Source organism: Carettochelys insculpta, chromosome 8 (genome assembly GCF_033958435.1).
Source record: "Carettochelys insculpta isolate YL-2023 chromosome 8, ASM3395843v1, whole genome shotgun sequence".
NCBI classification, from domain to species: Eukaryota; Metazoa; Chordata; order Testudines; family Carettochelyidae; genus Carettochelys; species Carettochelys insculpta.
Window position 1 is genome coordinate 42,313,031 of NC_134144.1, and position 22,521 is coordinate 42,335,551.

Below are 22,521 nucleotides of genomic sequence, written 5' to 3' on the forward strand. Positions count from 1 at the left end.
GAGAGTTTATCTGTCTGTCTCTTCAAGAACGCATCCTAAACTATTAGAACTAGGACCACCAAATTTGGTATACAGCTTCCTCTTTTCAAAACTTAAAACACGGTAGGTTTTGGTTGTTCCAGGACAGTGGGATGTGCCTGGAATGGGAATGCTTCTCATAAAACCATATGGAAAAGAGAGACAATCACCAGGCATGTTAAGGGAGCTGGATGGAGAGCCCCCTTGCCCCACAAGCCCCGGACAACCCCACTCACCAGGTACCCTTTAGGAAGGGTGGAGGAGGCTGAAGCTGCTCCCCCTCATGGACATTGCTAGCTGTTCCTCTTCATCAGGGAGCCAAGGGAGAGAGGACGGTTTGTTGCCTTCCTCAGTCTGGCTGGTGAGTGCAGGAGGCAGACAAGTCTGGACAGCTGAGGGACATTCATCCCTTCTCTAGCTGTGCCCACTGGTTGTGCAGCAGCCACTGAGAACTGCTTCTCATCTGGCCCGAAGCTGCTGCAGTAAGAGGGCCTGAAGTAGCTCTCTCCCTCCCCTCCCTCTCCCTCTCTGAGAGTGCATATTGAACAACTCATCCCCAGCCCTACTCCAGAGCAATAATTTAAATGAAGCCTATATACTTTCATTTTATTGAAAAAGAAAACATTGAGTTAGAGACCTGAGCAATAACCGGTAAATCTTCTAGTATATAAATGACACAAGGAACATCATAACATACAGAGGAGAGAGGCTCTGCTTATCAGCCGAAACCTGATAATAGCACTAATGTAGCATACGATTCTATATGTGGCATATGATTCAAAGTCAAGAGACTCTGGACTTGTACACAAACTTCCTTTTGTGATGCTCTACTAATAGTCACTTATTTTCCAGATGTGTATGTTTATTTAATACCATCCCTTAATCATTACCTTACTAATATGTAGATTTTGACAGATGATCACTCTTTTTGATATGGAGCACAAAAAGCAGACTATATTTACAACAAATTATTTTGTTCAATTCATCAGGACTGATTTCTAGTTGTATCTGCTGAGCTCATCAGTATTTGCAGCCATAGTATTCACCATTCAGCTTATATTGGTGGACCTTGTTGAAGTAAACGAAAGTTAGTGAGATTGCACTGGTATCACTGAAAGGTGAACTTCATTGCTGAAGAGGAATTTAAGTGAACTGAATTTCAGGGATTTTTTTTCAGCCCTTAGCTCTCCTGTAAAACCAAACCTCCAGATGCAATCCCTGCCACTTACAATTCCACAGTTCTGGGGCTGACAATATCATACCAAAACTTATCTAGGCTATGGCCACAGAGCAAAGTTATTGCAAGTTAACAGCCATTATTTTGAAATAACTTCTCTAGCTTCTACATTATGCATGTGCTGTGTCAAAATAAATTCAAAATAGCAGACACATTATTCTGAATTTTGTAAACCTCACTGCAGGAGTAATAATGCCTATTCCAAAATAGGCACTGTTAAGTCACGGAATAGCACTATTTCCAAACAAGCCATAATGGTGTCCGATGGTATTTTGTGTCTGGGCATGCTGTTTTGAAATATCTGGGTGCTATTTTGAAATGCATTCTTATGTGTAGCTGTGTTATTTCAAAATCAGCCATTTCAGAATACACTCATCTCTTGCTATACGAGCACAGTTGGTTCCCAAATTTCTGCTCACAGGTGAAAACTCATAAGAGCAACACTAAATTCACATTAAAATACATGTAAAAGTCTCCAATTCGTTCCAAGGGCTTGTAACTTGACATAAACCAGGTGAATTTAGGTACTTTTCTGATGTCTTTGAATAGTTTGGCACCATAAATAGAATGTAGTGTATATATGTATGTACATCAGAGATTCCCAACCTATGGGTTGGGACCCAAACACAGGTCCAATTAGGTTTGTTAAAGGTCGCCAGCTGGGCAGTTCCCAGCTGCATGTGGCTGTTAAAGAAGCCATTTGCAGTTTCTTAATACTGCTGCCTCAGGCAGATACCTACCAATAGTGATAGCTGCCATCTCCAGCAGTTATCTGTATCACTAGGGATAACAATTATTTTATGCCTAGGTGCTGAAACCTTAACACTTGAGTTAATTGCTGGGAGCAGGAGGGCTGGGGGAGCCACCCAGCCTAGCAGCCCCCGTGAAGAGTGTCTAAGGCTGGGGCTGTTGAGGGATGTTGGGGGGAGGCCTAAGACTAGGGGAAGCTGGGGGCTACAGGGTGTGTGTGTAAGGCTGGGAGCAGCTTGGGGCTGCTGGGGGGCTCTAAGGCTGGGGGAGTCTAAAGCTGGCAGAGGTTTGTGGCTGCTGGGCAGGTTCAAGGCTGGAGGCAGTTTGTGGCCATGGGAGGCAGTTAAAACCTGGCCAAGGGTGAGGTCTGTGGGGCAGGCAGGGGACCTAATTCAGTAAACCCTGGAGTTACCCAGGAATTGTTCCTGCAACCCCTGCATAACTCGAATTTTCCTGCAAGGGGAGTGGAGCCAGGAGCTACCAGTGCTGGTCAGTTTCCTGGCTCCCAGAGTGGCAGGAGCTGGGAACCAGGGACAGGCTGGTTCCAGTCTCCCCATGGCTTGCAGGGCTGGGAAACTGATCAGCTTATGGCTGGTTAGTTTCATGTGCCTGCCATTGCAGGGGAGGGAACCAGGCTAAGAGCCTTCTCCCTCTCTTTCCCCCAGCCTAAGGGCTGTCAGACAGCTGCATGTCTGAGGGAAGGGAGGGAGAAGTCTCCAGTTGCTGGTCTCCCCACCCCCGCGGGTGGAGCTGAGCCAGCTGAAGGGCTGTGGGTGTCCCCAGATGGGGCCCTGCTCATGTAAGTGGGGGAAGTTCACTCATATAGTGAATAAAGGTAGGTATATACGTTCCTTGTTTTACCAAGTACTCATAAGTAAAGTACTCATTAAACAAGGGATGAGTATAACTATGGAATGGGTATTTCAAAATAATGCTGGTGTGTAGACATCGCCCTAGAGGACCAAATCTGAACAGGGCGTTTTTAAAACTAAGTTGCCAGATTTTGTTTTTTGTCAGTTACATACAAAAATCCTCAGACTCAGCAGAGCTGAACGAAAAGGTGAACCATTAAATTTTGTCTCAGTCGATCACTGGACAAAATGGTCAAGCCCTACTTGTATAAGTTAAAATGTCAGCATGTCAGAAAACAGGGAATTGCATGTAATTACTGCTGTTCTGAAACATCTGCCATCTAGTGTGTGTTTGATTTTTTTTTTTGTTTGTTTGCATTTAGAAAATTTTCTGAAATGAGCTTTGTTGATAAGAACAGAATAGCTATTTGGGGCTGGGTGAGTATTCAGATTACTTTGGCTGATGAATCTCCACTAGATAATTATAAAGATGTAGCTGTTGTGTGTTTTACTTGATGTACAACCTGCCTAACATGAAGAAGCAGCAATATCAGTGCAGATTTGTGAACATATCCTATAGACAAAAAAGAACTCAATTTTCAGAGTTGTCAAATTGGCAGCCCTTCACTAAAGCCCTGCTTCAGCAAATTGTTACGGCAAGTGCCTAAATTGTAATCCTTTGATTGATGGCCCCTATTGTAGTCCATGGCTTAGGCATGTTATGCGAGGGAATTTGAATGAAGTGTATGTTGGCCTATGCACAAGCCCTGTCTCACCTCCTGCTTCTGCCTAAAGGGATAAAAGGGCAAGCTGAACTAACCATCTCTGCAGTTCCCTCCTCCTGACACATGATCTGGGTCAGAACCTCTTGTGGCTGTCACTTTTGTCCTTTTCCCTACAAAATAACTATTGAATTTAGCTTTTTAAACAGTTTTACAGTTTAGTGTTTTATTGCTCTGAGGTGCTCTGATTTTAGCCTCTTTTGTGGAAGAGGCTCCCTCTTACCTATTTGGGTACCAGGCTATGCTCAGGACTCCAGGCTTCAAACTATGCTTCCTGCTGTGATCTTTTTCAGTCAGCAATGACTAAAATAGCTAAATGCTATTTCGAAATGCATTTTTTTCATGAGGCAGCATTATTTCAAAATAAGCTATCCTGGAATAGCTCTTCCAGAATAGCTTATTTATAAATAAGGATGTTGCATAGTCATACTCTCAGGATCCTTAATACACCATGCCACGGGGTCTACAAAACCATGTATTGATCCTTCCTGTTTACCAGACTGGGAGTGCTGGAACCAGTGAACTCCTGCAGAATCAATCTAATCTGATCTTTTCCTCCCTTCTATGAGGAGGTTCTCATCTGCCCTGGGATCCTACAGAGGAGGAGGAGCTTTATGGACCAGATCTAGCAGTTTCACCAAAACCAGTAAGAAAGCCATCTTTATCTGTAGATGTAACAGTGACTTCAGATGGTTCCAAGGCCACCTTTTCAAGGTTGCTGGAGAGCTCTAGATCTTCTTGAGGAGGTCCTGGACTCCCAAAAGAAACTCTTAGACATCTCCTACTCATCTGGATTCAATGGAGTAGCTTTCTTGATTTAATGAAGTCATACTGGAACTAGCTGGGATGGTTTTGTGGTATATCGCTCCACCTGCACTCATACTAGAGTGGAGAAGGCTTCTACATGTCTGCTAAGAGGGCGGAAGGTCTGTTTTTCTTATCCTGCTTCCAACTCACTTGTGGTCTAAGTTGCTTCTGAAGGGCTAAACAACATCTACCAGTCTGCTCCTAAGTATAAAGAGGGCAAGTGCCTGGTTCTGTTGGGGAGAAAGGTCTCATCATCTAGCCTGCAGTTCAGGATAGGCAGTTACCAGGCACTAATGGCTAATTGTGACTTCCTAAGCTATGCCTGGTTTGCAGAGGTTGTTTGACAGTCTTCTGCAACATGACAGAGATATAAATAACACACACACACACACAGATGTATTTTAATGTCTGTGTCTGTCTGTCAGTGCTATACATGTTCGAGAATTTCTTTTAAACCGTACAACCCCTCACGCATATGTACACCATGTGGGGGTTCTTTAGCACTCTCTTATTCAACATCTACAATGCAGTAACAGTCAAGTGGGTCCTGAACACAATCCACTCTGCCTATATGATAGTTTGCATCCCTACCACATCCAAAACCCCTTACCACGCCTCCTTCATGGGCCAGTCTCCTGAGGGAATGCTAAAGCAAGCAGTGAACCTCCTACTGCAATGAGGAGTAGTAGAACACTTAACTTCCTCAATACCAAGGGAGCAAGCTCACTCAACTTACTTCCTGGTACCCAAGAAGAAGGGCTGAGCTTCTGACAGTTGAACAGAGTTCTGGTTGGGGCTCTTCATAGAGTTACCTGAGAATGTTATCATCCTTATGTTCATGCCCCACAGCCATATGAGACATCCTTTCTAATAATAGGAAGGACTCAGCTGTAAGGTGTTATCTAGATACATGGAGATGCTTTTCTTCCTGGGCCCATCAAAGGAGCATTTTCCCAGAAAATGCAGCTAGTCATCTCACCTTGGATTACATCTGCTCTCTCTGAAGTCAGACCCCTAGATTCTGTGCAGAACCCTACTCCCTAAGTGGGACCTGGACCTTGTTCTCTCAGTAGTCACAAAGCCCCCTCCGAACATTTCACTTTTTACTGCATGGCTCTCCTCTCCATGGAGATTACTTTCCTCATAGCCATCACCTCAGCTAGAAAGCTTGGGAAGCTTGCAGTGATAATGGTAGGTCCTCCTTATATTTCATAGGAATTGCATCTAAATCCCAAATATACCCCCAGATTCGTTTCATAATTTCTCCTTAACCAGTCAGCTGACTTAAATTTTGTTCTTCCCAAAACCATATGATGCCTCAAAGAAATGAACACTCCACTCTCTCAATGTTTGGCTGGCCTTGGCCTTTTACCTGCAGAGAGCAAGACCAATCAGGAAATCCTGGAGACTGTTAATCACTATAGCAGAAAGTCCCGAGGCCAGCCACTTCCATACAGCTAATCGCCAACTTTCTCACTGCATTCTAGTCCATCTGCTGTCACACCTCTTTCTCCCCCCACTCCCCCACCTCCTACTCCATGGAGTGAGAGTTTATTCTGCCAGAGCAACAACTATGGCATCACTTGAGGAGATGCCCCTCAACAGATGTGTGTGGCTCTGTTCACAAGACACTATGCTCTGGTGGTGCAGGACTTCTCTGCTGGTGCCTCCTTTGCAGTGGTGATCTTCCACTCTGCTCTACTGCCTGTATTCTTGTATCTCATTCTACTTAATCACTGCTTGTCAGTCACCTCAATGAACTGCAATAGGAACCGTCACTTGAAGAAAAAGGGGGAGTTACTCATCTGTAAGTGGTGTTTTTTGGAAAAACAAAAAGGCAGCCCAGTAGCACTTTTAGGACTAACAAAATAATTTATTAGGTGGTGAGCGTTCATGGGACAGACCCACTTCTCCAGACCAGAGCCATACCAGAACAGATGTGTGGTCCCTTTCTGTGTTCCCCTACCTGTTTGCCTTCCCCTCTGCTTTGATCTCTGACTCCCAGTAGAGGAGGAACTGGAGTGCCAGTTGTTCTACTCTGCCCTTTACCTCCTTGGACTGAGGTACGAGGTGAACCAGGGTGCAAGCGCAAACCAGTGGACACTGCTTTCAATTCTGCAGCTCTGGGCACATGGAATATATATGGACCATATTTCTCACAGAACTTCCAGTTACAGGTCAGTCACTATCCCACACACTGATAGTCCAATAGATTTCAGTGGGGCTGCTCATGTGCTGGAACTTACACACCTTTCAGTACTGTGCTGGGACTGAAGGGACCAATCCCTGCATCTACAAATGTCATTGGAGTCACGGGACTCCATGCGGTTGATTTTGGGTTAGTCCCATTGCTCCCCATTGTAAGGTAGAGGTAAGTTCCAAAAGTTACTGATCTCCTTAAATTTTTACAGTCCAGTTTTGAAAATTTCCTTCTAACTGTTGCTAGTGCAGTCATTTGTCACAGCAAGTATCGCCTTTTAGGTGTCTTGCTGCCTGTCTGTTTCTGCATATCAGGGACTTGCATAGTTGGTGTGTGGTTTCCTTCTCTACACTAGTAAAGGGCAGTCCGTGTGGTGTTGCCTTGCCCCAGGAGAAGACTGAAATGGAGATTATCATTCCCGAGTCATAAACCTGTTTTCGATCTTGCTGCTTCAAAGGCAGTACCAAACTCACGGTGGAGGTCTTAATACAGAAAACACAGAAGCTGAATATGTGCAGCAGATGCCCCTCCCCCCCCCCGCTTACCTTCCCTTAAAATAACTGCCTTGTTTTCTTCTCAGTCTTACGGTGGATATGTGACCTCCATGGTGCTCGGATCTGGAAGTGGAGTGTTCAAGTGTGGAATAGCTGTAGCCCCTGTGTCGCGCTGGCAATATTATGGTACGTGATGGCTTTCCAGTTTCAAATAGTCTCCTATGATTTGCAGGATACACACTGCAGAGAGCCGAGTCAGAGAATAATACTTTCATTGTATATTAAGTGGATAATCTGTCAAATGCCATTTGGTCTGTTTTAGTGAGCTGTTTGGAGTTATGCCATCTTTCCAAATTCTGCTTTTCATTTAATAAGATCCTAAATTTAAGATAATCTGTCTAACCTTTATAAAGCTCAGTATTACTGTAATGTAAATGTCTGCCTTTGCATTCATAAATTGCCATGTGTTCTAAGGTGTTGAGAGATCATTACTGAATGTCATAAAACTCATTACTATTTGTACGTGTTTCTTTAAATTACTACTTTGCTTACATAGTAAGAGAGAGGTAGCTGTGTTGGTCTGTATTCTAACAAAACAAACAAGCCGTCATTTAGCACTTTAAAGACTAAAAAAAATAATTTATTCGATGATGTGCTTTCATAGGGCGGACCCACTTCTTCAGATCTAGAGATATGCCATTTCCAGCACAGCACTGGTGGTTGTATAACACACACATCCAAAACAAAATTAAATAAAAACTGACAAATATATAGGACTGAAGGGGGGTGGGCGGTTGATATGTTGAGGGTTGGTGTTAATAGAGATAGTGTTTACCTCATGCATTGCAAGGACAGCTTCCCTGTCTTTAACATTCATAGTGATCTCAGGCAGGACCTTTAGTATTTCACTCCCCCTGTTTTCAGTGCTGTGTATCTGGTTTGTCAGTTTTTATTTATTTATTTGGGATCTCTGAGTTATGAAACTGTCAGTGCTGTTCTGGAAATGGCATGTCTCCAGATCTGAGGAAGTGGGTCTGCCCCACGAAAGCTCATCACCCAATAAATTATTTCGCTAGTTTTTAAAGTGCTACATGACTGCTTGTTTACTTGGCTTACAAGATTGAGCTGTAGGAAGAATAACATCATGTGTATTGTAAATTCTGCTCTTAAAGGGACATTGAGTATTTTTAAGCAGATGTGAATTGACTCAATTATTTCCTTTAGGGGGTTAAATTTTACATTTTACAATTCTCTTTCATGCTCTTAAGACTGAGTGTTTGGAAAATAATGTCTGTGTCCACTGATCACCCATTGTAGGTCAAAACAAAAAACAATGCTGTGTTCACATACAAATAAAGAGTGCTTCCATCTTGGACTGACTCAGTACATTGATTTGTTCACAATTGATCCTTAAATGGTGTCACATGAAAAATGTGGCAGGATTGAAAGCAGCTTGTTACAATGTTTTATTTATTCTTACAAAAGTTTATATCTATCTTTTGTTATCTATAATAGCATTGAGCTAAAATGGGAGTCTTCCAACTGAGTTGGACCTGGCCGTGTAGGTTTCACAGCAAATGCACAAGGGACCAATTTAAATATCTTTCTCTGTGTCATTTGGGATAAGATGGCATGGGTTATTCATTTTATATGACACAAGACTAGACCAGTCACTTAAAACACTTTATTTCATTTATTAGAATCTTCAGTAGGTATCTTGTGGCTACTACAGTATACAAGCTTCATTATTAAGAGCCTTTGACGAGAAACTTGATTTAAAGAGACCCCATGTTTGTCTAACAACACAAGAGAAAAGTTGCATAAACTGAGATCAGCCAAATAGCGAAGAAATACGAGGCCACGTACTGCTGAATTCTTAAATACTCATTTTGGTGAATTTGGTTTTGAAAAATGTTTGCTTTCAGTTCCTTCACAAAAGATGTTTAATAGAAGTGCAAAAGCCCATTTAGGAGTCCAGCTTATGCAGCTGAAGGACTTGTTTGGTGAATAACGGCAGAGTCATTGGGGTGGATAGCATGAGACACCGCTCAGATTATGTTCCTCATTTGTTGTGTACTGTTTTATTTTAAAATATATCCTGAAACTTTTATTATTGTTATTTATCTTATTTTACACTGTGTAGGTGCAGTATGCAAATTGTCATGAACCTCTAGGGCAGATATTCCAATGTATCAAGAATCTTATGCAAAGATTTTATTTTCAGTAATAACCAGAGAAACACTAAAATTCCAGACTGTAATTTACGAGATCATTGAAAAAGGCATAGTGGAATTGAAAAAGCAAATTGAATGTAGGTGGTTCTCTATGGCAATTGTAGTAATTACTAGCTAAACAAAGACTGACGTGCTTATTGTACCTCTTTTTGTGGACTTTCGTATAGAAAAGGGCAGCAAATATGGCAATTTTAAAAAATCAGAAAACATGTTGGAAAAAATCTCTAGAGAACTTGAAATACTTGAAAAAAAAATGTAAAGATAAAGTGAATAAGGCTCAACTCATCCATCAGGGAATAATCCAGTTTTGGCAGTTTCCTTTTTTATGGTCATTAAATTCTAAGTACCTGAGATCATTTATCTCGGTGATTTTCAGACAGCAATCAGTAAATGCTAGAAACTCAGCAATTTCTTTTACGATTACTGAAAGAATAACAATAATATACTGTTGACACAAGGTGACTTATTAATATTCAGCATTCAGGTGACCATGGCAACAGCAACATTAAATATTCCTAATGGTTATGAATGTGAAGCTCAACAAGGAAATTATGAATGATGAATTGTGAAACTCGTGAGGGAAAATGGTGACTCTTTCCAAAATGGTAATGCATTCCTTATGTCTGTGAGTAACAGAACAAGTGGAATATAAGATAGACAAAAGCACTTATGAAAGTAGACCCCCTTTTTATATTATATTCACACTTCTAATATTGCAGATTCAATATATACAGAGCGTTACATGGGTCTTCCTGTAGCAAGTGATAATCTGAAAAACTATGAGGTAAGAGAGTAGTTAATTCCTTTTTAACATAGTTAAAGCTTACTTTTGTCCCTGAAGTACATGATATTAATACATTCCAATATTAATCCATTCCAATTTAATCCAGAATAACTTTTTCAGTTACTTATTAACAATTCAAGTTGTGTTACATTGTGCTTTTTAAAAGTTCTAATATTACTGTTTCCTGGATTTAGAATTAAGTTGTTTCAGCCAACCCCAGGAAAACAGCATATGTGGAGAAAAATCAGTTTGTTTTGGATATTTTACAAGCAGTAATCACAAGCTGTAAATCATGGTTTTATTTCAGTAATCAAGGAATTGATTCAATTTAAAAAATGTAATATGCTAATGGACAAAATATGCTGTGTCTTAAACAAATTCAACCAAAATGAAGTCACTTTGAACTTCCTCTGAAATTTCAAAATCTGCGTTTTGTAGATTATTTTGGTGCATGTTAAATTTAGAGAGACTACATCCTTGTGTTGTGCTACAAAAATGTTCTGAGGCTGAAGGTAATTAAAAACTCTAGGCCTCCTTTACCCAGCTCAGTCAGATTAACTCAAATACTGTGTGTTTCTTCATAAAATTACAGACAAAATCTAATGTTATAAACATTAAAAAAACTTGCAGGATTGCAGTCCTCTTGCTTTCAAATATCATGACAGAAGTACTAAAAAACATGATGAGATTATCTTAAAAACAATGATATATATGCTTTCTGTTTTCTAAGCCTATATGTTGCACTTCAGACTTCCAGTTTTTTGTTACTCCACACTCAGGAGAGTTAGAAACAGTTCTGTGTTTGTCTAGTTTTGGTTTTGATTTTGTCCAAAGACTTGCAATACATTTGCAAGAAAGCAGTGCTGCTCCTTTGCTATTCAGGTTGCATTTAATTCTCAGATTCTGAAGTGGGGAACCAATGGCCACACTGAAACTGCCAGTATCAAAATTGTTATAGTTCTGGTCTAACCACGTGACTGGCACTTCCCTGTGTAAAGTGGAATACTCATTGAGAAAGCCTGTTGAGTGCTGGTAGGTCACTTACAAGCTCATGGTGCACTGGTTTTCTTGAAGGAAAAGCAGCAGGACCCCATTGCCTTGTAGACTAGGTATCTCCAGCTGTTTGAATACCTTCTTTGGTCCAGGGATAAGGCAGAGCACCTCTGTGATTATACTAGAGATGGCCCCACCCACTAACAAGAATTAAGGGAGCATGAAATAGCCATTAGAAATGGTTTCAGGGACTTGTACAGATGTAAGGGGAGTCTGTGGTAGGAATAGTGTCAGCATGGCTTGTGGGACTAGAGAAATGGTTGGAGTGTTTCAGTGCCTGGCTGCCAGAATGACTGACCTGAGCATTTGGAAGCCAGGCACAGATCAGGGCTGCCTGTAGACACAAGGCACCAAAACAATGTCTAACAAGCCCCAAGCTGAGAGAGGTGCACCTATTCAGCCCTCATAAGCTCAGCAAAAGTTCAGACATTGCTTTAGTTGAAAGAGTATTTACTGGGAGGTGCTGAGAATAAAGTATCAAGGAGCCCATTGTGAGAATGTGAAACACAGCAGGGAAAGGGTGCATGTGGAAGAGGCAGGGAATGGAGGGCTGGTAGTTATGGTGAGCTCAGAACACAACGGCTGTGTCTACACGTGCCCAAACTTCGAAATGGCCATGCAAATGGCCATTTCGAAGTTTACTAATAAAGTGCTGAAATGCATATTCAGCACTTCATTAGCATGCGGGCGGCAGCGGCGCTTCGAAATTGATGAGCCTTGCCGCCGCGCGGCGCGTCCAGACGGGGCTCCTTTTCGAAAGGGCCCCGCCTACTTCGAAGTCCCCTTATTCCCATGAGCTCATGGGAATAAGGGGACTTCGAAGAAGGTGGCGTCCTTTCGAAAAGGAACCCCGTCTGGACGCCCCGCGCGGCGGCAAGGCTCGTCAATTTCGAAGCGCCGTTGCCGCCCGCATGCTAATGAAGCGCTGAATATGCATTTCAGCGCTTCATTAGTAAACTTCGAAATGGCCATTTGCATGGCCATTTCGAAGTTTGGGGCACGTGTAGACACAGCCAATGAGTGTTAAGCCACCCGTGGGCTACAAGGAAGGAGTAGTAATTGTGCTCATTATGAGATGCAGTGACTGTACTATAAAATAATGATCCACACTGAAATACCAGTTTTGAGGACCCCTCTCATATACATAGGCAATGAAAACTATCCCATGGGAATGGCTTGGCTCACATGAAAGCTGTTGAAAGCAGTGATGGCTGAAAGATTGTTGGAACTGTATCTGACTTTTCATGGCTCCCTTATTTACAGGGGGCTAGTTCAGGATCCATCCTGGCCTCATTGCCTGACCAGATCTGCTTTTTCCCAGCTGTTAGCTCTAGCAACCTTCCTTTTGGCCTTTTTTCTCCCAAGTATGCTCCTTTTCAGGCAGTGAGAACTGTCACAGATCAGCTAGGTAGTAATATAAATAAGTCACATTCTTGCTACAGAATGGAACATTAACACGCTGGGTGCACAAAGTCATTCTCCAGCTTCACGGCACAGATGGCATCAAAGGACTGTTTGATCCTTTCATGCCAGGAGTCGAATTTTCTTGGCACAGCATCCATCGCTGGCAATGGCCACGCTGAAACTGCCAGTACCAAGAGCTAAAGGTTTTAAATGTGTTACTCAGAGGACTAATTGGGGTGGATGATGGCTAGAAGGAGAAGGGGGTGATGATGCAGATCACATTGTCACACTGTACATCTTTCTGTAGAGGTAGAAGAGTCTGACTAAAGTCCTTGTTTCTGGTGAGCTGTGAGAATCAAAAGTTCTAATCTTTTGCCTATTCCATACTTCCAAGAATTCATTTTGGGGAATTTGTTTGCTCCCAAGAGGTTCATTTCTTGGAATTTTGATGGCCCTGTTCAGCAGTTACCCACTTTCTTAAAGGCTCTGTCACAATGACCTGTCTTATGGTCAAGGAGAGCTGGTGTAGCCTATCTTCTATCAAAACTACCCTTACATCAGCCAGAAAGGTAGCAATAAAGCAATATTTCCTCTCCCTCTGCGTACTGAAGGCTCTGTCACCTGTAGTGCTGACAGCCGCTGCTCACCTGTGGAACAGTGATGAACCAGAAGCTGAGCCCTAGTTTTTGGTGTGACACTGAGCTGCTCTAACCAGAGTATTAGGGCCAGGCCTCATCTTGTTGCCCTTCACACACCTCTCAATGGTCATTCTCCATCTATAGCTAGAACTGAGTTTTTTGAGATGCAAGTGCCCCTTTGATATTGGGAAGAAGGTTTGAGGGATGATTCTAATTCACATCCTGCTTGCAAGCTCCATTATCTGGCACTTTGATAGCCAGAAAATCCAGTTCATTGGCCTCTGCCATGGACAACAATACAATTCCCCCTTCAGTTAATCAGAAAAATTCTGATCACTGTCCAGCATAATTTTCCAGTGTTTGTGGAAGTGACATTTGTTTGATGCCCTTGAGGCAGTAGAGGAGCAGTAAATTGCAGTACTGTATACAGTAACAGGGTTAAAGGGTGCAGTGTTCAGTAAAATTATTTCATGTCTTAAGCATTTTTGCACTTGGTGGAAAAGCTTGCGTAACCAGCACATGCAATTAACTGGCAAAGCCCTGCCATTCCCCATGCATGCTGGATAACAAAGCTTGTGCTAGATGTTATATCTGACTTTTCATGGTTCCATTATTACAGGGAGGATAGAACAAAATACATCATGGCCTCATTGCCCAACCAGATTTGCTTTTTCCCAGCTGTTACCTCTAGCAAGCTAATTAGGTGTGGGCTAGTTTTAGTCTAGCCTTGAAGCGTGAACATAGAGAGTTGGCAAAGAAAGGAGCAGACATTGCTAGAACTGGTAGTATAGTTGTGTGTGACAACAGGAGCAGGGCTGAGGTAAGGTGCAAAGACAGACAGGAGACCAGTTGTGTTCCATTCCCTTCAGTGGAGGTTGTATAATGGAGTTGTACACATGCAAATAGGGGTAAAATCTGGCCCAGTTTGTCCTAGCTAGAGAGTCTTACATAATGGAGGAGGCTTGAAGAGTTAATGCAAATTCTAACAGGTGAGAGGTCAGGGCCAACACAAAGAGTACACGCCCTAAGCTGCTGTTTACAGAGTGTGGACCACCAGCCTCTGGCAAGTCCTGGGGCTTCGCTTGAGAGAGTTTGGCAGGAGCCAGAGGCTGAGGAGTCAGAGGAAGCCGCAGCCTAGAGCTTACAAAAGGGACTGTTCAACTTGTGAAGGAGATTGTTTTGCAGTTCACTCTGAATTTGATATGCTGTTGGCAAGTGTTTGAAACAGTCATAGCGTTGGCAATCTTTCGCTAGCAGATTTGAAATGTTCAGTCCTTAAGAACTGCTGCATCATTAGGTTATGCAAAACAGGGTACAATTTTGTAAATATGCCATCTTGTACTGATTTGACATTTGTTCTATTAGCTGAGAATATGCCAAAGGGAGAGAGACCTTCAGATTTCAGCCAAACCTTAGCTTGTTTGTTGAGCACTCATAGAACGCTGACTGCTGTGTGATCTTTAGGGAAGCCAGTTACGCTCAGTGCAGCCCAGAGCTGAACACTTGCACTGACATGGCCTTGGGAGCTGTGGTTTATACAGTGCAGCTCATGAAAGCAAGTAGCCATGCTGCTATACTGGACTTATTTAGTCTTAAATGTGTCTTGGGGCTTGAGTCAATCATCAGTTCTCTCTCATAGGTGTAACTGAGACTGTTCCTGACTTGAAATCTCCAATGTTTGAAGTAAACCATTCATGCTCTGCTCCTGAGGTTTGGCGGGGAGCATGTAAAGACAATACAACCATGACCAACCATAAATACTCAAGGTTAAGGGATAATCTGTTGGCAAAGCAGTTGCCCTTGTGTATTTCTGTGTTCTCCAAGTTCCTGGCAAGTATTTGCACGTGAACTTGTCTAGTGTTCACCAAGAGAAAAGAGGCAAAGAGACGTGGCATTTGAAAGCTGGTCTCAGGGCATGTCTGTACTTACCGCACGTTTGATGTGCTGTGATTGATCCTCTGGAGTTGGATTTTTGCCACATCTGTGAAGATGTGGCAAAATCGATCTCGCTGGGCTACGTCATCGACTGTGGTACTCCATGCTAGAGTAAGAGTACCCCATGTAGAGTAAGAGATGTCAGTGCGAGCCTGAAGAGCCCTGATCTAGCCCAGGGAACAAAATCAATCCTGATGTGTCAATTCTAGCTATGCTAATGGCGTAGTTAGAATTGCATGTGTGGGATCAGCCTTGTTCCCAGGTGTAGACCAGGTCTCAGACTGATGACGTTGATCAAGTAGAAGGCCTGAAAGTCACAGAGGAGCAGCAGAAGAAAATGACTGACCTAATCATGCATCTCCTTTCCCCCCACCATGTTGTTCTCTCTTCTCATCCCTTCGAAAGTAATAAAGGTTGATTTGCTGGAAAGGAGCTCTTAACCTGATTGTTTAATCAGCTGTAGGTGCTGCTTCTCTGTGCCTGTGGAAAATGTTCCAGCCAGTGACTGCTGCTTGATTGGTTTTGCCACTGGACCCTTACTTCCCCTGTCTCATTTTCTCATAATGCTGCTGCACTCATGTTTCTCCAGGCAGAATTACCTTGACATGGCTGTCAACTTTCCAACTTTGATATTTTCTAGGGTGTTTTTGGTCACATGTCCACAATACCAACTCTTGTTTTTCACCCCACTGTATGTCATTGGTTTCCAGACAATTAATCTGTCCTTATGGCTTCCTCTTCCACAGTTACTCTGAGTTTGCTAGTGAAATTTGGAGCAGTTTGTATTTTTTTGCCATTGAGCTTGCATGTTTTGTATTTGCATTTTACAGCAGGCTTAATTCTCATTAAACTGTATTATATTGCTCTAATGGCAAAAAAGTGGACTTAAAAGTGGAAGAAAGTAATTTTTAACCCACTTTAAGCTCACTGTCTCGGAACAGTGAAGAGGCGTGAGCGTAAATGAGGAGCACTATGTATGATTGTTTCTTCTTAGTATGCTACATTTGAGTTTTAGCTCTAAAAACCATGAGAATTCTTTATGTAGATATAATTTTCTCAGTTTATAAAATTCCTATGCAATATTACTAAAAGTAACAAACATTTACACATAGTATATATATTTTACATGTAGTAAAACATGGTTCAGGAAGGACCAGCAAAAGAGCAATTTAACATTGTTGGATGAAAAATCTCATTCACAAACTAAAACAATAGTTAGCCCAGTGTGTGCGTTTTAGTTCTCCTTGACCTGCTTCATTGTGGGCTTAATAATGTGTGTGAGAAAATTGTCCTATATCCTTCAGCTTACATGTCCTATTTGCTTTACAGCAATTTACAGGTTGTAATTGCAAGTCCCAGAATTTACAGTATTGCTAATTAACATACTGTTGTCAGTGTTTTAAATTTGCCATGATTCATCTTAGTCGCTGCTTTTCTCATGTCAATATTTTTCTAATTCCAAAATGTGACCTAGTGTCAGGTATGGCTTTGGTTCAGTGTTATTTTCTTCTTGTATGTCATATCTTTCAATATTTTTAAACATCTGTTACTCCTCAATAAGCAAACATCAACTTTTGCTTAGCAATAAGAGGTTCTGGATATACTGATATGTCCTTAGCATGGGGTATGTTTTTATTGAGGAAAATGCTTGTGCAGTCTCTCAGAAATAGCCAGTATATGCCACAGTAAGGTGCAATGTTGTCATGGAAATACATTTTAAAATTGTTTACAGCTTGGCAAGTAAAGGACTGTACGCTACTAACAGCATGTCAGCATTGAATTTTATGCGGGGCGGGGCGGGGCGCTCTCTTTGTCTTTCTGGAGTTATAATGCAAGTAGACACTGCAGACACATCCCAAATTCAGCAGCACATTGTGAATGTGAATGTTCCCATTTAAAGTACAACATGCTTGAATATGAATACTATTTTAGTTTATTTTTTCCAGAGGACCAATGGTTGTGTTAACTGAAATGAAAATTAGTTGTGGCAAAGCATTTCTTGAATAATAGCACTTTTTTTTTTTTTTAATTTCAGAGTTCAACAGTCATGGCCAGAGCTAAAAATTTCACACAAGTTGAGTATCTCCTTATTCACGGAACAGCAGATGGTGAGTTGCAGCTAATTAGACATTTTAGTGTTACAGACAGGTTTGCAGTTAAACTACTGACAAAACAAAACCATGAAGGGGCAAGGCTCTTACATTTACATCAATAAAATAATCTATCTTTCCACAGCTAATTGTCCTCTAGTAAGCAGTGCAAGAAAGGCTTGTGTCTTAAACAATCCTGTGTGGGTGTTCTGTTCATTGTTTTGTTTTTCCCAGAGTGGTGCAGAAGCCACTTGTGCTTTACCCTTTTCTTCTCTCTTATTCCCAGATAACGTTCACTTTCAACAAGCAGCACAGATCTCCAAAGCTCTCGTTGATGCCCAGGTGGATTTCCAAGCAATGGTATGGTTCAGTGTTTAAAAAGAAGGTTGTCAGGGCTACAGTCCCCCTTCTTATCTACCTGGCAGATCTGAGGAGAGAATGTAGCTCATCTGAAAAATATGCATCTGTTGAGAGGAGGGGGGCATAAACAGCAACTGCCTGAGAGAGGTGGTGTGTAAAGAGGTATTTAAATGGAGATGAAAATCTTTCTTGGTTTGTGTCTGAATTTAGTCACCAAATTGGCAAAATAACTCCAGAGGTCAAACTAATAACCCGCATAATTTCAGCGGGAACAGGAGAAAATTTAGTCTTTGAAATTTTACCATTACCCGAGCATTGCTTAGGATTCCTTTTAGCTACCTAAGCACAGCACATCCCACTCCAAACTTCACATTCACCCACTGATGACATCTTGTGTATGGGTGACACCTGAAATTTGTAAAATTAAATACCAGAGTCTTTTCCCTTGCCTAAAATAATCGTGTTGTTTTCTCAACTGGTTAACAGACAAAACTGTTCACAGTCATCAGCTACTGATGCTAATATGGCAGTTGCCTACCATCCTTCAAATGTGTGCTGCTCCTTTTCTGCCCTCCCCCTCCTCCGACCTTGCCCCTGGTAAGGGACCCAAAGGAGGAAGAATGGACTGTAAATTGCCCCCGACATGCAGAAGTTGCTTCAGACAAAGAGGAGTGGTGTGTGGTGTGAATAGGGCTTTGAGGGAAGAGTACAGCTCTGAAGATGTTTTTGGGCAGGGAGGGAGGCTGTGCTTTGTGGGGGCTTATACAAAGGATATCAGCACTGAGAGCAAATCCTGTGATTAACAGTCATTGCTGACCCCCATTACTCCTAAAAGCCCATGTAAAACCCTGTTGTTGCAGAGTCACAGTTGATAGCAGTCCCGTAGACACACACCACATAAAGCAAGGAAATAATCTACTAGGTCTCTCAGCACTTCATTTCCATTCCACTCACCAGTTCCCCTTCTCAGCTTTAGCTGCCTCCACCCTCACTCCAGCAACTACCAGGCACCTGGGAATGCTGATCATTTGAGTGGTTACACATGTGCTGTTTATGTATGATGAGATTTGTATCACCTGCACCAATTTTATCTGCCTATTTGAAGAACCATTCCCAATATATTATATTTATTTCTTTTCCCTAGTGGTATACGGACAAAGACCACGGCATTGGAGGACAGGCGCACAGCCATATTTACACCCATATGACCCATTTCGTAAAGCAGTGCTTCTCATTGCTCTAGCACAAAAATGGCACTACTTACTATACCGGGATTTCAGTATCAAGTTGTTCATGGCACTTTTCCAGTAAATTCTCTTATCTAAACTTGCACTGAGCCAATTTTTAGGAACATCTGAAAACAGCTTAAAGCCTTAATGACCGTGTACACATCATGTCAATTTTTGACAACCTCTGTTGCCAAGCAACTATTGCATTTTTATTTAAATTTGTTTTAAATCAGGGTTTACAGCATAAGGAGATTTACATGCCGTATTTTCTCTTTTAAACTCTGCAGCTTAAATCAATAACTTTTTGTACTTTCTAGGTTCACACTAAAATGGAAGTGTAATATATATGGTCTGGTTCCTTTAAAAGTGATACTGACTGATAAATTACTCATATGTTCACAAACAGAGTTGTTAGCTGAATAGCGGCAGAGGATTGGGGGCATGAAATAGAAAGGAAAAGTGTCCTAGAACCTTACAACGCCATTTAGCTGAATTACATTTTTAAACATTTTTTCAGTTTTTCATTTGTGCAAAACTGGATTTTCAGCATACTTTTTTATATCCATCTAAGTGTTCACAGTTGCAGGACATTATTGGGGGGGATCAGACAATTTATTAAATGGCAGTAGCTATTAAGTAAAACAAACGGACATCAGCTCAAAAAGTAAATATCAAGTTTTCAATTTGCATTTTTTGTACTTTGCCATTCTAAGTTTGATGGAGTAATATTTTTTCATTTGTACATGTACATTGAAATTTATGTTTATCAAGAAAAATCAAATCCTTCCCTGCCTAATTATAATCTGGCAAAGAAAGCTCAGATTAATATAGAAAGCTTTTTGAATTTGACTCAGATCTGAATATTTTTAGTGCAAAATCAGGATGAAATTTGCAACAAAAAATTAAGCAATAATTCCCCCTCCCTATTTTTAACCAGCTGTCCAAAAATAGCAGTAAGGGAGATTTTTGTTAGTATTACATTTCTTGCATTCTTTTAGTACACTTCATTTCATGACTTGAAATGACAAATCTACCTTGTAAGATTATCTAAAGAAAATGATAATGCAATGTGAGCATCTAACAGTCATTAGCAACAGAGGACTGAATGATATCTTTGTATAGAAATGTGCTATAGTGTTGGAGTTTTCCACAACCTACCTGTAACATTCTCTCTCATTTACCATTAGGCTTCACTGAAGTCTCCACATGGGTTAAAAATAAGGACTAATGTGAGTCTTTCACAATTAAAATAGTGATCATATAGTCCTATGGCTTTTAGCAGAGTGCTCATGTATGGAAAGAGCTAAACCATTTGTCTTCAAACTGAACAGCGTATTTGTAATGGAATAAAGGCATAGGTGTGGAATCCAAGACTGTTCTGTGACGGATCTGTAGTCCTTTGTGTAAAAGAGAACTTGACTAAGAACTTCAGCAATAAATGCATTTTTTGCAATGAAAGAAACTTAATCCAGTGCAATATTTCTGCCTTTTCCATAATTTTTGTTTAGCCTTTGATAATGTCTTGTAATAAGCCATGATTTGATAATATGACATTTAGAACAGTGGGTTTCTAACATCTACCTGTCAGGTAGTTGTTATATGTGCATCATGCATTAGTACTGTTGGGTGTAACCATAAGGCATTCCTTTTGAAAGAGGAATGTAAATGAGGGAAATTGAAAATGCAAATGAAGCACTATAAAGCAGTGTAGACGGGGCTCTATTGAAAATAAAGCCCATCTTCGAAAGAACACTTCTTCCTATTTTGTTTCAAGAAGAAAGGTTCTTTTGAAGACAGGGTTTATTTTCAAAAGAGCCTTATCTACACTGCTTTTTCTTCTTTTGAAAGTATCTCTTCTGAAAAGAGATTATGCAAATGAAGCACAAGATATGTAAATCAGTGCCTCATTTGCATTCCTCTTTCGAAAGAGGAATGCAACTGTAGACGTAGCCTAGAAGTAGACAGAAAAAAATCTTAGGAGGGAACAAGTCAAAGCAGCTTTAGCATTCCAGAAGACAGACAGGTTTCTAGTGGAAACATGCTTGCAGTTTTCAGAAACACACAATTTGACAATGGTACAGACAGCTCATCCTTACCTCACTTACTCAAATGAACCCCAACACCTGCTGTGAACATGATCATCATCTCCAGTTCAGTGGTGACTTTTACGTGACATTTATTAATATTTTTACAGCACCTTCTACTTAAAAAGTTATCAGAGTATTATATTCCCTCCAGGAGGTAATAGCAGCCAGTTTACTGATGCCAAAACATGAAAAATGAGCAAAATATCCTACCCATTCATGAGACATGAAACTTGAACCAGAATAGGATCACACAGTAATTAAGTATACTGAAAGGTTTATCAGTGGTAAGTAAATCAAAGAACTTTTCTACCCTGATGGCTGCCCTTTGTGGCACATAACTACATGCTTAGGAGTGACACGAAACGTGAAAAAAATACCAACTACGATTGATTCTCATGTAGAAACCAAATTTATGGTCCCCAGGATTATACCCAGAACAAATGGGTGCGTCAAAGAATTTAAGCTTTCCTTCATTAGTGCTTACCACAAATAACAGGAAAACTTGTGTCCAGGTTGGTTTACAAAAGCAGTACATCCTGTCCTCCAGCCAGCAATGCTAGTCAAAGTCTTTTGGATTCTAGCCATTTCATTCTCTTAGTTAATTGTTTGTTTTTTCTGTAAGTCAGAACAGTGCATAAGGTATTATGCTAATTGTCTTAAATTACTTGCCTTAGTTGATAAATAGCTAATATGACATAGTTAAACTGCTTTGGAGCATGAAGCCACCTAGGGCATGACTAGTATTGTTGTTATAGCAGTGCTGCATCGCTGGCTGCCAGGCTAACACGCAGGAAGAACACAATGGCCAGAGTCTGATCCCGTGTATGTACATACGTACGTGTGTACGTATGTACACTTCCTGACTCCCATGCCCCAAATCCATGTGATTACACCAGGGTTAGGCAAAGGAGAATCAGACTCTTCCCAGACTAGAATCACAAGGTGGGTTTAAGTATCTAAAAGCTAGTTTAGGGCACTAGAGTCCAGCAGTTAGGCCAAGTGGTATGTCGTCTGGAGAAACTGCTCTGCCTTCAAGTAGCAGCCAAGTTGTAACCACATAATTCAGTAAGTGTGTGTTACTGCTGTTCTGTGCTTGTTCTAAAGCTACAATTTAACTTTTAGTTACTGATCCAATCTCAGGCCAGAAACCATATCACATGATTTCCACTTCGTTATAGTTAGGTAATGCAGCTTGCATACTGAATACCTTCACTAGACAGAGCTCCACCTGCATAGAGCAGCTTGCAGGTTTGGTGCATACATATGTCAATTTTATTTATGCCAAATTTTTCACCGAGCTGTGAGCACCTCACACAACTTCCTTATTGCACATGTGAAACATTTCAGAATGTCTACCTGACATAGCAGTTCAGCTGCTAGCAACAAGAAACATGCATGGCACATTGCATAAATGCCCTGCAGATTTGACCAGTGCTGCTTGTAACATAAAAATGAAAATCAGTTAGGATAAATATTTATTTCCACATAACATTTCTTAGTCGTGAAAAACACAATATTCTATTCACATGTACACATTACTTAAACGTTTGTAATAAATTACATCCAAG

At 41.2% G+C, this 22,521-nt stretch overlaps 1 protein-coding gene across 2 annotated transcripts in view; it reads left to right on the forward strand.

Annotated features, from left to right (window-relative positions):
* The window catches only part of DPP4 (dipeptidyl peptidase 4), a 78,269-nt gene extending 57,931 nt beyond the window's left edge, over positions 1-20,338 (forward strand). The window contains exons 21-26 of one of the 2 annotated variants that reach the window (XM_075000924.1): positions 3,240-3,294; positions 7,226-7,325; positions 10,093-10,157; positions 17,223-17,295; positions 17,564-17,637; positions 18,782-20,338. In XM_075000924.1, the coding sequence (XP_074857025.1) occupies positions 3,240-3,294; positions 7,226-7,325; positions 10,093-10,157; positions 17,223-17,295; positions 17,564-17,637; positions 18,782-18,880 (466 nt within the window). In that variant the 3' untranslated portion in view covers positions 18,881-20,338. The remainder of the gene's footprint in view (positions 1-3,239; positions 3,295-7,225; positions 7,326-10,092; positions 10,158-17,222; positions 17,296-17,563; positions 17,638-18,781) is intronic. The other variant, XR_012646378.1, reaches the window with a different exon arrangement.
* Positions 20,339-22,521: the final 2,183 nt, after the last annotated feature.